At 33.1% G+C, this 17,171-nt stretch overlaps 1 protein-coding gene across 1 annotated transcript in view; it reads left to right on the top strand.

Moving 5' to 3' along the window:
* The window catches only part of LOC142235372 (uncharacterized), a 40,547-nt gene extending 24,847 nt beyond the window's left edge, over nucleotides 1-15,700 (top strand). The window contains exons 10-11 of the mRNA XM_075306627.1: nucleotides 10,318-13,149; nucleotides 15,527-15,700. Coding sequence (XP_075162742.1) covers nucleotides 10,318-13,149; nucleotides 15,527-15,700 — 3,006 coding nt within the window. The remainder of the gene's footprint in view (nucleotides 1-10,317; nucleotides 13,150-15,526) is intronic.
* Nucleotides 15,701-17,171: the final 1,471 nt, after the last annotated feature.

The raw sequence follows: 17,171 nt of genomic DNA, 5'->3' as shown, positions 1-17,171 counted from the left end.
TGACTTTATTTATTTATAAACTAATTCATTGTTTTTTTTTTGCATTTATAATGTTGTGCAAACAAACATCACATTTATTTGTACACTCTATTTTGGCTCTATTTCAATAATAAGTAATCATTCTATATTTGCGTCGTGCAAATGAACAAACGCATATATCATGTAACTGCAAATAAAAATAAATTATACCATATATCAAAATGCAGACCAAAAAACAGGTACATTTTTTTCAATTACACTTTCCTTTTTTTGAGTTCATATTAAACCACGTGCCACTTCTGAATAAATAAACAGAAAACACAGTAATTCCGTATTCTCCGTCCATTCCAAGAAACAATGAACACACGACTGACGCGCAAAATGAAAATCGTGTGTACCTGCTCAATGTTTTTATAAAATTCTTTTCGCTGCAAAAAAATTAAAAGGTCACGAAAACAATGTACATGGTCTTTATGGCCATGTAATGGTTCTAGACATATCTATACGTAACCTATAAAAATACTTTTTTCTCTGCAAAAAAGTAAAAAAAATGAATGGTCACGTACATGATTTTCCCGACCATGTAATGGTCTTAAATTCTATCTATAACAGAACATGTTTACGGCATTTAAGAAGCATTTAAATACTTATTGCCAACATATATTTTTATCCACTTTCTTTCTCCACAAAATTATTTTTACAAAGACAAAATACATGGTTTTCGCCACAATTACCTACTCTAGATAAGCATCAAATGGATGCGGCAACCATGTTCAAACATGTCATTTCTGGGCGTGTATAATTCACTTTTTAACCGGTATATATAGGGGAGTCTATAAATAATTACGAAACGATATGAACTTATGCGCGGTAATTAGAAACCCAGAAGTGAAATATGGGGGTCGCTTTATATGCACCGAAAGAATTTTCTTCGTAAAAAGAACGAAAAATTTCGTTAAAAGTACGAAATTTGTCATTGTTTTACAACCAAAGAAAGTTTTCATTAAAAGTACGAAATATTTCGTACTTTTTACGAAAAAAGTTCTTCCAAAATTTTCGTAGTTTGTACGAAAAAAATTCGTACTTTTTATGAAGAATCTTCGTAATTTTTATGAAAAATCTTCGTACTTTTTATGAAACAATTTCGTTCTTTTTATGAAAATGTTTCGTACTTTTTATGAAAAATTTTCGTAGTTTTTATGAAAAATTTTCGTAATTTTTTTTCAAAAATGTTTGAACTTTTAAAAAAAAATTATAGTCGAAAGTGCATTTGGTTATAGTTACAAGTGTGAAAAATGACATCACTACTTTACATCTTTAAGTTTTTGAATAATTTTTAGTTTTATTGCTTCACTTTTATTCATAGCGCGCTATCACCCAAATGAGAAGTACCATAGACTTGCATAAAAAAATAGAATAAAGGAATACACTCAAGCACATTATAAAAGACAATTTAATGCCGCGAACGGAAATTTTACAACTTCAATGAAACTTCTTCGTTATTTCTAAGAAAATGTTTCGTACTCTTTATGAAGACATTTTAACGCAGAATGTTTCGTAAAATATTCGTAAAAACTTCTTCACAAAATTCATGAAATTTGAAGAAAGTTTCGCTAAAAGTACGAACTTTTTACGAAGAAAAGTTAATGTAGAATATTTCGTAGAAGTTTCGTATATTCGTAAAATGTTCATCGTAAAATTTACGAAAATGAATGAAAATTTCGTTATTTTAATGAAGAATTCACGAAGAATAGTTAATGAAGAAATCTTCTTAAAATTAACGAAGAGAATTCTTTCGGTGTGGAGGCTACCGATATGGACCAATTTTTGTGTGATCGGGGATCGGTTTATCTGGGAGCTATTTATAGCCGAATCGAATGAAATTTGCTCTTTCAAGAGGTTCCGGAGTCAAATCTGGGAATCGGTTTTTATAGCGGCTATATATAATTATGGACCGATATGGACTATTTTCTTAACGGTTGTTAGTGTCCATATGCTAACACAATATACAACATTTCAACTGAATCGGATGAAATTTTCTTCTCCAAGAGCTCCAAAAGCCAAATCTGGGGATCGGTTTATATGGAGGCTATATACAATGTCGACAATTTTTTGCATGGATGTTAGATACCATATACTAACATAACGTACACAATTTCAACTTGATCGGATGAAATTTGCTCCTCCAAGATGCTCCAGAGGTAAAATCTGGGGATATATTTGGACTACATATATATAATTATGGGCCGATATCGACCAATTTTTGTGTGGTGTTAGATGCCATATATTAACACTACGCACCAAATTTCAACCGGATCAGATGAAATTTGTTTCTCTAAGAGGTTCCGCAAGCCAAATCTGGTGGTCGGTTTATATGACATGGCCCATTTGCAATACCATACGACCTACATCAATAAAAACTACTTATGGCCAAGTTCCAAGTCTATAGCTTGTTTCGTTCGGAAGTTAGCGTGATTTCAACAGACGGACGGACGGACAAACCCAGATCGACTTAGAATTTCACCGTAACCCAGAATATACAGTGCTGTTCAAAACATTTGCAACCACATTCCCTGTTGAAAACAAACCGTAATTATAATGAAAATAAAACAAGTAAGTAAAGTAGAAAGTCGGGCGGGGCCGACTATATCATACCCTAAACCACCATTACAGAATTAGTAATAGTAGTAAATAAGCATTTGTGGGGTAACATATAGGTCTGGGAGGTAAACCGCAGTTGCATATTTATGAAAATTAAGGGGTACATGTCTATGAGTGCTTTGTGTCAATCTGACTATAGCTCATAGTCAATGTTGCTAGGGAAAATGTTCGGTTTACCCTACAAGGACAAAAAAAGTTCCCTACTTTCCTATACATTCCCAAACAATTTTCCCTACTATATTTTTCGTTAAATCTCTATAAAAATAAAATTTTGGAAAAAGTTTCTATAAACAAGTTTTTGTGAGAAATTTTTCTATAGAAATAAAATTTTGACAATAAATTCTATAGAAATAAAATTTTGAGAAAAAATTCCACAGAAATAAAATTTTGAGAAAAATTTTTATAGAAATAATATTTTGAAAAAAAAAATTCTATAGAAATACAATTTTGACAAAATGTTCTATAGAAATAAAATGTTGACAAAATTTTCTACAGGAATAAAGTTTACCACACATTGTTAAAGATCAAGCCTTGCCGGCTTCTAATTTCCTCCTCTAGAGCCACCAAAATGTAAAAATTATTACAAATTGTGTTGAGTGAAAATGTCCTACATTGTGGCCCTACGTCCCTACAAGACGCTAAATATTAGAAAAACCCTACATATAGGGAATTTCCCCTACTTCTAGCAACACTGGCTGTGTTGATATAGCACCTACGGAGTTATTATGCCACTAATATTGAGCCCATTATTAACCCTTTCACTACCGATGTCCACTTAGAAGGACAATCGAAAAAGACACCAAATTCTATTTTCCCATTTAGTTTCGATTTATTTCTCGATGTTATTTTAAAGTAAAGGCTTTGTTATTGTTGGTTTTGTTCTTTAAGCATTGTTGTTGTTTTTTTATTTCAGCTTAAAACCATACATTGACTAAACTACAAGAGTAGCTTAACCAACAGAGGAAAAGAATGTTTGTCAAATTTATTTGGGCAAAGCCCTATAGACTGCAAGATGGTTGGATGGACGCACGTTTCGGAATTACCACATTCCTCATCAGCATCCTCTACTTGCAGGAAAAAGAAGAGGAGGCACGCTCAAAATAAACCCAGCCATGTGAATTCAAATCGATGATTTGACAGTGGCATAGGAAAAGAGATATGTTTGTTTCGAGTTTATTTCGGCATAAGCCGGCTATCAATGTAAAACCTTTTTTCGGAGGGTTCAAGTGTGGTTTTTGTTGGGTTTAATAAACTGCCTGAATTTATTCTGATAATTGGTTGATAGTTTTGCTGCAAGTAGAGGATGCTGATGAGGAATGTGGTAATTCCGAAACGTGCGTCCATCCAACCATCTTGCAGTCTATAGGGCTTTGCCCAAATAAATTTGACAAACATTCTTTTTCTCTTCTTCTTTTCCTCTGTTGGTTAAGCTACTCTTGTAGTTTAGTCAATGTATGGTTTTAAGCTGAAATAAAAAAACAAAAAAAAAAAAACAACAACAATGCGTAAAGGCTTTAATCTAAATAAGCTATAAATATTTTCCATATTGCTGAGGTTTAAAATACATTTTTATACACTTCTTTAGCAATAAACGAAAAATACGGAAATTTGAGATAATTTTTCTACTGTATGTTTCTAGTAAATTGACATTTATACAAAAACTATAGCTGATACTTTCTCGGATTCTTTTTTGTATTTTTTCTCACACTTTGAAGGATATTATAGGCCAAATAGCGTTTATTTTCGTAAGGCCATTTGGTCACAATTCAAGAATCAAGTTTTCAGAACAAGCTCATATAGCTCTTGAAGTAATTGAGGTAGGTTTTAAAAATGGCAATTTTTGTTCTACATGCTGTTAGTACAAGTAAAAACAGAAGAAAAATTAAAGTTTTTAGCATTAGGTTTATTTCGGTAGTGAAAGGGTTAAAAAAGAGAAAATCGTTAAATTAGTGTGGGTAATAAATACAAATTTGTAAAAATCGAGCAATATTCTTATGTAAGAGCTACAAGTACGTATAAGTACGATCGGCTAGAACATCAAAATTTGAAATTTGAGTAACATTGGTTAATAAATAAGAGTACTATGGCCAAATTTGGGAAAATCGAGCGATGCATATATATGGAAGCTATATCTAAATCCGAACCAATATTATGCAAATTGGTTTTTGCGGATTTGATTAATACCACAAAAGGTTACCTTGTGCAAGATTTGAGTAAGATCAGTTAAGAAATGATGCCTGTATGGTCAAACATAAGGTTATTATGGGCGAATTTTTCAAAATCGGGTGATACATATATGGGAGCTATATCTACATCTGAACCGATTTCGATGAAATTTTGCACATATAGTTAGTACTATAGAGGACTGGATCTAGCCAACTTTTGGTAAGATCGGTTGATAAATAAGGGTTTTATGGCCAAATTTAGAAAAATCGGGCGGTACATATATATGGGAGCTATAGCTAAATCTGAACCGATTTCGTTGATTTTTTGCACATATAGTTAGTGCTATAGAAGATTATATTTAGCCAACTTTGAGTAAGATCGGTTGATAAATAAGGGGTTTATGGCCAAATTTAGAAAAATCGGGCGGTACATATATATGGGAGCTATAGCTAAATCTGAACCGATTTGGATGAAATTTTGCAGACTTGAAGGGCGATGGAAAAGATTACCTTTTGCCAAATTTGGTGACGATCCGCAACGTGACCCCATTTGTCGAAATCGGGCGATACATATATATGGGATCTATATCTAAATTTGATCCGATTTCTTCCAAATTCAATAGCGTTCGTCCTTGTGCCCAAAAAACTCCCTGTACCAAATTTCATCAAAATCGGTTAATAATTGCTTATTGTTTCAATTTTAAAGATTCATGGCCAAGTTCCAAGTCTATAGCTTGTTTCGTTAGGAAGCTAGCGTGATTTCAATAGACGGACGGACATATCTAGATCGACTTTTTAATACAGTGCTGTTCAAAACATTTGCAACCACATTCCCTGTTGAAAACAAACCGTAATTAAAGGGTGATACGGTCAAAATTTGGTCAAGGGAAAACGCGCGTAGATCGGTGAAATCGATTATTTAAAAAATCAAATTAAATTTCTTTTTCAAGTTCAATTAGTATAAAATGCAGGAAAAATATTCAGTTAGGCTTTCGCTTTTCCAAATCCGAATTGCCGGGCCTCACGCTTGACACCTGCCATTAGATTTTGTACAGCCACCTTGTCCACCTTCTTCGCCGCAGAAAGCCAGTTTGCCTTGAACTGCTGCTCGTCCTTAGCAGTTTTTTTGGTCTTCTTTAGGTTCCGCTTGACAATAGCCCAGTATTTCTCAATTGGGCGGAGCTCTGGCGTGTTGGGAGGGTTCTTGTCCTTGGGAACCACCTGCACGTTGTTGGCGGCGTACCACTCCATGGCCTTTTTACCGTAATGGCAAGATGCCAAATCCGGCCAAAACAGTACGGAACAACCGTGTTTCTTCAGGAAAGGCAGCAGACGTTTATTCAAACACTCTTTCACGTAAATTTCTTGGTTGACAGTCCCGGAAGCTATGAAAATGCTGCTTTTCAAGCCACAGGTACAGGTTCGCTTGAAACTACCGGCAACTCTCTTTGTCGTCTCAGCGGCTTCCGGTTTTCGATTTCCCCCCGATCCAGACTTCCTGGCTGTCGACAAATGTTCCCCCAAACACTTTAATTACATTTGTAACGGTTGATTAGGCAACTTTTAGCGATTTTGCCAGCTTTGCGTGCGAGTAGCTCGGATTTTCGCGATACGCGAGCAAAATTTTGATACGCTGCTCTTCTTGCTTGGACGGCATTTTGACAACTGAAGAGTGAATTCCAAAATCAAAATAGGAGCAACATTATACACACACACACCTTCAAAATGAGGGGTGTTCAGGTTTTTTAAATGCAAAATTGAAAGAAATACGTCAAGTTTATATTGACCAAATTTTGACCGTATCACCCTTTATAATGAAAATAAAAATATTAAAACATAAATTTTAATGCAATGTTGTTGCTTATTATGTCAATTTTAAAGATTCAAGGAAATAACGGAACTAACGATAAAGGTTTTTTGATAATTTATAAATTTTTTAAAAAATGAGAGTTTTTGCCTGTTCAAAACATTTGCAACTAATATAAAGTTTCACATATACTCGTATTTAAAAATAATTAAAGTATTTGTAACTTTTAAAGATAAATGTTTATTGTTAATACTATAGCCATGCCGTTTGATTACTTCTGCGCAACTTTTTGCCATTGGTTAGGACTAAACGGTCAATGATATCCTAGGGTTCAGGTTCAAATAGATTTTGTAAGTCTTTTACAAAACTGTCGTACCAATTTTTCATTTTACAGCTTTCCAAAGCTTGTTTTATGACTTTTACTTTAGGCGACTGAACAGGCTAGTCAAGCACCCGCAATTTTTCATCGGAAATCCATTGTTTTACCACGTTACACGTGTCCTAAAGGTTATGAATAATCGATGCAGATGGCATTCCCCGGAATGCGTACGGCAATATCACATTAGACAAACTGTTTTTGTAGACTTCCGACAGCATAATACCCTCGACTCTATAAATCGGGCCAATAACTTGTCCAGAAAAAACACCCCCAGACCATAATATTGGCCCCACCATGATTGACGTAACTTTTTCTATTTCTTGGATTAAGGCTTTCGTTCGTACTAAATTTCTACCATCCGATCAATGCAAGTTAAATTTTGAGTCGTAAGAAAATATAGCACATATCCACTGCTCCTGAGGCCATTCAAGGTATTTTTGTGAAAATTGAAGGCGCGCTAACATAGTTTTCTTTGAAATAAATGATTTTTGTATAATTGCACTACGACTTCTAATGCTCTACATCCGATCGTTATGGTTAATATACCCAATTTGAATTTAATTTTTGACTTCTTTGGATGATATTTCATTGAATTGTTGCATAGTTCTTTTGATTATATGATCTTCTTTTGGCGTAGTTTTAGGTTTTCTTCTAGCCCAGTGTACAGTTTTGGTGCATCCACTGGTTATAACTCGAGACGCAGTTGGTTTTTGCATATTGTACTCTTCCGAAATTCGTTTTTGTGATACCCCAACTTTAAAATCATCGATATTTTGCTTTTTATTATGTTGATTATGCTTATTGCCGGTAATTTTGTCGAATTATTCAAAAAAAAAAAATAGGTCATAAAGGCCTATGACGACCAAATTATGACCAAATTAGGCAATGAATTTAACGATATTCCATCTTCTTATAGGTTCTTATAACTATTTCAGGAAAAAAAAAACAAGTAAGGAAAATCTAAAGTCGGGCGGGGCCGACTATATTATACCCTGCACCACTTTATAGATCTAAATTTTGGCCAAATTGGGCCAAAACTCTGGCTTCTAGGGCCATATAAGTCCATATCGGGCGAAAAATATATATGGAAGCTATATCTAAATCTGAACCGATTTCAATCAAATTTGGCACACATGACTATACTACCACCGTGGTGCAATGGTTAGCATGCCCGCCTTGCATACACAAGGTCGTGGGTTCGATTCCTGCTACGACCGAACACCAAAAAGTTTTTCAGCGGTGGATTATCCCACCTCAGTAATGCTGGTGACATTTCTGAGGGTTTCAAAGCTTCTCTAAGTGGTTTCACTGGAATGTGGAACGCCGTTCGGACTCGGCTATAAAAAGGAGGTCCCTTGTCATTGAGCTTACCATGGAATCGAGCAGCACTCAGTGATAAGAGAGAAGTTCACCACTGTGGTATCACAATGGACTGAATAGTCTAAGTGAGCCTGATACATCGGGCTGCCACATAACCTAACATACTACCAATTGTACTCCTTGTGCAAAACTTCAAGCTATTCGGGATAAAACTCTGGCTTCTGGGTCCATATAAGTGCATATCAGGCGAAAGATATATATGGGAGCTATATCTAAATCTGAATCGATTTCAACCAAATTTGGCACGCATATTTACAATGCTAAATCTACTCCCTGTGCAAAATTTCAACCAAATTGGGCCAAAACTCTGGCTTTTAGGACCATATTAGTCCATATCGGGAGAAAGATATATATGCGAGCTATATCTAAATCTGAACCGATTTCAATCAAATTTTGCACACTTGACTATACTACTAATTGTACTCCTAGTGCAAAATTTCAACCAAATTCGTCCAAAAATCTGGCTTCTGGGGCCATATAAGTCCATATCGGGCGAAAGATATATATGGGAGCTATATCTAAATCTGAACCGATTTCAATCAAATTTTGCACACTTGACTATACACCATTTTGTAAATCCACATTTTCGATACTAAATCAAATCCGTCAAATGTGTTGGGTGCTATATATAAAGGTTTTTGTACCAAATACATTTAAATCTGACTCCATCTGAACAAAATTTATAATCTATAGACTTAAAATTTAAAAAAAATATGGGAAAAATTTTAATCTAAACCAATTTTGAGGCAACTTCGCAAAAGTGTATTTATGATTTATCGGTCAATAGATATGTATTAGAAATAAAGGAAAATTTGAGTCACTTTTATAAGTTTTCGACTTAGCAGTGGCAATTTTATAAGGAAAATGTGGGTATTTTGGTAATTTTTGCCCAAATCGGAAAACCATATATATGGAAGTTATATCTAAATCTGAACCGATATCAATAAAATGTAGCACACTTGACTACACTACTAATTGTACTCCTAGTGCAAAATTTCAACCAAATTGGGCTAAAACTCTGGCTTCTGCGGCCATATAAGTCCATATCGGGCGAAAGATATATATGGGAGCTATATCTAAATCTGAACCGATTTCAATCAAATTTTGCACACTTGACTATACGACTAAGTGTTATATTTGTGTAAAACTCTGGCTTCTGGGTCCATATAAGTGCATATCGGGCGAAAGATATATATGTGGGAGATATTTCTAAATCTGAACCGATTTCTTCCGAAATCAATAGGGTTCTATTCTGACCCAAAACAGGAACTTGTGCCAAATTTGAAGGCGATTGGACTTAAACTGCGACCTAGACTTTGATTACAAAAATGTGTTCACAGACATACAGACGGACGGAAGGACAGACGGACATCGCTAGATCGACTCAGGGACCCACCCTGAGCATTATTGCCAAAGACAATATGTGTCTATCTCGTCCCCTTCTGGGTGTTGCAAACATATGCACTAACTTATAATACCCTGTTCCACAGTGTGGCGCAGGGTATAAAAATAATGTCCTTAAAGAAGTGCTAGGTAGTTGCAAATGTTTTGAACAGGTCAAATGATACGATTCTTTACCTTTCGGTAAATATAAATTTTTAATAACAGCCCATTCATTTTCCCAATTAGAATTTTGAAATACCGCTCCATAACGATTATTTTTTAAGTGGAAGCGAAACAATAAAGTTATTAATATTTATGGGAGATATACCAAGATTAAGTTTATGGTAGGGCTAGTTGCAAATGTTTTGAACAGCACTGTATATACTTTATGGGGTCTTAGGCCAATATTTCGATATCTTACAAACGGAATGACAAAGTTATGGAGGGTATGAAAATGGAGTTCTTCATTTTTATTTCAGGATCCCCAAAGAAAATTTGAAATCTTGAGTGGAATTTTCAAAAACCCGGGATTTACGTTCACATCATTTTCCATTTTTTTTCAGTTCTTTTGCATAGATGGAGAAATGCGTTCAGTTCCCTCAAACTGTTCGCAATATGAGAAATGCATTAGCCACAAATGGCAAAGACAATCATGTGAAAATTTCACATATTACAATCCCGAGGAACAGAATTGTTTGGAACCTCGTGACGATTCTGTATGTGAATATGCTCGGCTCACATTTCTACCCCAATGTACAGAGGAAAAGGAACACCAGTTGTATCCCGGTCGTGTGTGCCAACAATACTATCGCTGTCAAAAAGGTAAATGGCGTTTGAAGACATGTGGTAAAACTCAATACTATGATGAAATATTGAATACCTGTCTCCGCCATGATTTGGGAGATAAATTTGAATGTCCCCGTAATGAGAATCAGATGCTGAGTGTGAACACCCCAAAAAAACAATGTCAACATTTATCCATGAAACCATATGAGGAGAATTGTGCCATGTATCTAATGTGTCTTGAAGATCAATGGTGGTATCAATATTGTCCGGTGGGAATGTTTTTCAATCGTTCGCTTAACTATTGTGTACCCGATGTTGAAGATGAATGTCCCAAGGCCATAAAGTCCCAGCCAAATTTGGTACAAATAGAACATTTCGTACAAGAACCATGTCCAAATGAGGGGATTTTGAGACCTTCGGCTTTGGCCTGTAATCGTTATTACATATGCATTGCAGGGAAATGGCAACAGCAACAATGTGCCTTCCAAGAATTCTACGATGTTGAACGTAGCAAATGCTCCCCCGATATTGAGGGAATATGCGGTCAAATACAAATGGATTGTGTGCCGAATGAGAAACGTTCCTTCCCTTTGAATTGTTCCGCCTATGAAGAATGTTCCAATGATGGTAAATGGCTAAGAAAAGATTGCTGGGGAGAGGAGTTTTTCGATGAATTGTTACAGCGCTGCATTCCCAATGACTATGGCATATGCTCTTCCCGGGGTTTAAAGCGTGTATGTAATGACGGGGAAACTAGATGGATGCCCTTGAATTGTAGCCAATTCTTTTATTGTTCCAAAGATAATTGGACGGTGGTTAATTGCCTAAAGGGTCACATGTATTTGGTGCAAAGCCAAAAATGTGTTCCGCACAGTATGACCGATAAGTGTACACCTTTGCAGGATCTAGAGATACATAGGCAAAGCCATTTGCAAGCGGCAAACGAAACCGATGTATGTGAAGGACAAATGGATAATGCATCCGTGGCCCATCCCAATGATTGTACTCGGTACTTCATATGTGTTTCTCCAACGAGGCCTTATGAGTTACAATGTCCTACGGGCAGTTTCTTCGATAGCTCTCTGGGTTATTGTCGTCCCAACGATGGCTCATGCCAGGTTCAACTTACAGGACCATGTGAAAATGCCACCAACGGCTCCGTGGTGGCTCATCCCACCGATTGTCAAGCCTATTACTCATGCTCTACTCTAACGGGCAGCGAATTGAAATATTGTCCAGAGGGTCAATACTATCATAACTTTACACGGCAATGCCGTATGGATCATGGAGAATGCAGGGGAGGCAATGCCAATGATGATCAAAGTCCCAAGGATAAATGTTCGACGAATGCTTCGCATGGTACTCGTTTGCCCCATGAACGTTATTGCAATATTTACTATGCCTGCGTGAAACGTTTACCCATTCCCGTGGAATGTCCGGAACATTATCAATTCAATGCCCTATTGGGCAAATGTTTATATGACACCCACAATGAATGTCAAGATGGCCAATTGGTGGATACAAATCAGACTACCTATAGTTGTGGAAATCTGACTGATGGGTCCTATTTACCCGATCGGAGAGATTGTACACGTTATTACATATGCTCCGAAGGTAAAGCCCAACCCAAAAAATGTGCTGCAAATTCCTATTTCGATAACGAACAATTACTGTGTGTACCCGATGATGGATCCTGCCCCTTTGTCGATGATGATGAACCCAATCAACATCCAGTACCACCAGATCCCATTGTTTGTGAGGGAAAACATGGCCTCCTCATGCCGGATCCCATGAACTGCAATAATTTTTATGTATGTCTTAATAGTAAACTTAGGCATGATCGTTGTTATCCCCAGTATTTCTTCAATACCACCAGTAATCAGTGTCAACCCAGGGTCATACAAAATGAAACCGTTAGTCAGCCCCCGGAAACGGAAATTAATCCGAAATATTCGAAATCGCAGATATGTTTACTTAATAGCACTTCCATAGAGGAAATATGTTCGGAATACCATGAAGGCTCTACTATAGCTGAGCAGGCAGACTGTCGTTTCTATATCACCTGTCAGCAGGAGGATCAACCCCTCTTGCAGAAATGTCGGAATGGTGAAAGCTACGATAGTATATTAGGATTTTGTAGGCAAAACGATGGCACCTGTCTCTTGGAAAATGGAAAACGTGTGGGAGAATGTAGTGATCGTCATGGTCAATTTGCCCGAGATACAAATCATTGTCGTCATTACTTTACCTGTATAAATGGCCAGAAAATCTCACAGACTTGTGCCGAACATGAATATTTTAGTAAATCTGCAAATATGTGCCTCAACGATACATTGAAGCTATGCAATCCTGACCAGGAACAACCCGACGAGAGACCATCTACCCTAAGTTGTAACGGTCTAAGTGAGGGCGTCCTCTATCCCAATATCCATGATAATTGTCGGTCCTATTTTCAATGTATCAAGGGCTTGGCTAAAATTAATCGATGTGCCGATGATTTATACTTCGATTCGCTTGCCATCAAATGCGTTAAAGATCTCAAGGAATGTGTAATGCCTAAACGAGATATCCCAAGGATTCAAAGTTTTCAAATGCAAGCATATAAAGAGGTAAGAGCAACACTGCCACAAATTCTACTATAGATATCAAATCTTGAGACAAATTTCTATAGAAGTAAGAAAATTTTCTATTGAAATAAAATTTTAACAAAAGTTTCTATAGGAATAAAATTTTAACAAAACAAATAAGTAAAATTTCGATAAAATATTCTATAGGAAAAAAATTCTGAAAAAATTGTCAATAGAAATAATATTTTGATAAAATTTATATATATATTTAAGAAAATTTTCTATAGAAATACGTATAGAAATAAAGTTTTGACAAAATTTTCTGTAGAAATAAAATGTTGACAAAATTTTTTATAGAAAACTAAATTTTGACAAAATTTTCTATAGAAATAAAATTCCGACAAATTTTTCTATAGCAATAAAATTTTGTCAAAATGTTCTATGAAAATAAAATTTGGACAATTTTTTTAGAAATAAAGAAAATTTTCTACAAAAATAAAATTGTGACAATTTTTTCTATAGCAGTAAAATTTTGACAAAATTGTCTAAAAAAATAAACTTCTGAGAAAATTTTCTATAAAAATAAAATTTTGATCAAATTATCTATAGAAATACAATTTTAACAAAATTTTTCTATAGAAATAAGCTTTTGAGAAAATTTTCTATAAAAATAAAATTTTGATAAAATTTTCTATAGAAATAAAATTTTGAGAAAAATTTTATAAGAAATAAACTTTTGAGAAAATTTTCGATAGAAATAAAATTTTAGAGAAAAATTTCTGAGAAAATTTTCTATTGAATTAAATTTTGAAAAGAATTTCTATTGAAATTAAATTTTTAGAAAATTTTGAAGAAACATTTCTCTAGAAATAGAATTTTTGAGGAAATTTTCTATAGAAATAAAAGTTTTGAGAAAATTTTCTATAAAAATAAAAGTTTTGAAAAAATTTTCTATAGAAATAAAATTTTGAGAAAATTTTCTATAGAAATTAAATTTTTATAAAATTCTCTAAAGTAATATAATTTTAAGAAAATTGTGCTATTGACATAAAATTTTGACAAAATTTTGTATAGAAATACAATTTTGATAAAATTTTCTATAGAAAAAAAAATTCTATAAAAATAAAATTTTCTATAGACATAAACTTCTGAGAAAATTTTCTATAAAAATAAAATTTTGATCAAATTATCTATAGAAATACAATTTTAATAAAATTTTTCTATAGAAATAAGCTTTTGAGAAAATTTTCTATAAAAATAAAATTTTGATAAAATTTTCTATAGAAATAAAATTTTGAGAAAAATTTTATATAGAAATAAACTTTTGAGAAAATGTTCGATAGAAATAAAATTTTAGAGAAAATTTTCGATAGAAATAAAATTTCTGAAAAAATTTTCTATAGAATTAAATTTTGAAAAGAATTTCTATTGAAATTAAATTTTTATAAAATTTTGAAGAAAAATTTCTCTAGAAATAGAAATTTTGAGAAAATTTTCTATAGAAATAAAAGTTTTGAGAAAATGTTCTATAAAAATAAAAGTTTTGCGAAAATTATCTATAGAAATAAAACTTTGAGAAAATTTTCTATAGAAATTAAATTTTTATAAAATTCTCTAAAGTAATAAGATTTTAAGATTTTGACAAAATTTTGTATAGAAATAAAATTTTGATAAAATTTTCTACAGAAAAAAAATCTATAAAAATAAAATTTTCTATAGACATAAAATTTTGACAAAATTTTCTATAGACATAAAATTTTGAAAGAATTGCTGTAAAAATAAAATTTTGATAAAATATTCTGTAGAAATAAATTTTGGACCAACTTTTCTTTTGAAATAAAACTTTAACAAAATTTGCTATAGAAATAAAATTTTGAGAAAATTTTTCTATAACAATAAAATTTTGAGAAAATTTTCTACAGAAATCAGAAATGAGGAAAGTTTCTACAGAAATACAATTTTGACAAAATTTTGTATAGAAATAAATTTTGACAAAATTTTCTATAGAAATAAAATTTTAACAAAATTTTCTTTAGAAATAATATTTTGACAAAATATTTATAGAAATAAAAAGTTTTTAAGAAAATTTTCTATAGAAATAAAATGTTGAGAAACATTTCCATAGATATAAAATTTTGACAAAATTTTCTATAGAAAAATATTATATCGGAGAAATCTTCTTCTATGACAAGAATCTTTGGCCTCAAGACAATATTTTTTATATTAATGTTTAAGTTTTAAGAAATTAGATTATAGATGTCAGTCTTTAGTAGAAGTTTATACGCAATCCATGGTGGAGGGTTCGTAAGATTCGGTTGTATATACTTATTAATAATATTATGTTTTATTAAATAAACTGCATCAAATTATTTACATGAACTTCTCCCTCCGTCTCTCACCCCGTCTCTTCCCATTATAGTTGTGTATTGGCAAAGAATTGGATCATTTCTATCCGGATGTGAAGAATAAATGTCGTTCCTATTACATGTGCCGTTCACAAGGAGATATCATCCATGAAATTTGTCCCCAAGGCATGGCCTATGATCGACTTCAAAATAATTGTATGCCTCAAAATAAAGTGATTTGTATATAAGAAAATACGATTGAAATTGAATTAACAATAAAGGTTTTGATAAAACAAAACAAATAGCCCATTCAGAGAGAAAAGCAACAACAATATCCTTCTAGGCACACATCAAACGCTTAATTTAATTAATTTAATGTATATATGTTATGATTAAAAGATAATTACCCTTTTTCTTCGGTTATAAATAGTTTAAAGGATAAATATAGAATAGAAACCCACTCTAACACAACTATTTTTGAAAATACACGCACATTGACTGGTAGACAAGTACCATTACACGAATATGAACCTGATTTTTTCATCACTCACATATGACGTACACATATTGGGCTCTTAAAAGCATATCGGTGTTTTGTGCTACATGTCTACAATGCGGTAAATGGGCCCAATAGTTGAATACAAATCTGACGTACTTCCAGGTTAAGTAGGTTGTGGAAATTGTGGAAATGTTTGCACGTGCATTCCCAATTTTGATAAAATTCTCTATACAAATAAAATGTTGACACAATTTTCTATAGAAATAAAATTTTGACAAAATTTTCTATAAAAATTAAATTTTGATAAAATTAGAAATAAAATTTTGACAAAATTTTCTATAGAAATAAAATTTTGACAACATTTTGTATAGAAATAAAATTTTGACAAAAATTTCTATAGAAATAAAATTTTGACAAAAATTTCTATAAAAATAAACTTTTGACAAAATTTTCTACAGAAATAAAATTTTTTGTTTTGTTATTGTTGGTTTTTGTTCTTTAATCATTGTTGTTGTTTTTTTGATTTCAGCTTAAAACCATACATTGACTAAACTACAAGTGTAGCTTAACCAACAGAGGAAAAGAATGTTTGTCAAATTTATTTGGGCAAAGCCCTATAGACTGCAAGATGGTTGGATGGACGCACGTTTCGGAATTACCACATTCCTCTTCAGCATCCTCTACTTGCAGCAAAACTATCAACCAATTATCAGAATAAATTCAGGCAGTTCATTAAACCCAACAACAAACCACACTTGAACCCACCGAAAAAAGGCTTTACATTGATAGCCGAAATAATGATATGCCGAAATAAATTCGTACAACCATCTCTCTTTTCCTTTGCCACCATCAAATCATCGATTTGAATGAAGTTGGCTGGGTTTTATTTTGAGCGTGCTTCCTCTTCCTTCTTTCATTCGTTTTGTTTTGTTATTGTTGATTTTTGTTCTTTAATCATTGTTGTTGTTTTTTCCGAAACGTGCGTCCATCCAACCATCTTGCAGTCTATAGGGCTTTGCCCAAATAAATGTGACAAACATTCTTTTCCTCTGTTGGTTAAGCTACACTTGTAGTTTAGTCAATGTATGGTTTTAAGCTGAAATCAAAAAAACAACAACGAAATAAAATTTTGACAAAAATTTCTATAAAAATAAACTTTTGACAAAATTTTCTATAGAAATAAAATTTTGACAAAATTTTCTATGGAAATAAAATTTTGA

Source organism: Haematobia irritans, chromosome 4 (genome assembly GCF_050003625.1).
Source record: "Haematobia irritans isolate KBUSLIRL chromosome 4, ASM5000362v1, whole genome shotgun sequence".
Lineage (NCBI taxonomy): Eukaryota > Metazoa > Arthropoda > Insecta > Diptera > Muscidae > Haematobia > Haematobia irritans.
Note: the sequence above shows the minus strand (reverse complement) of the source record. Positions and strands in the feature narration are given on the sequence as shown.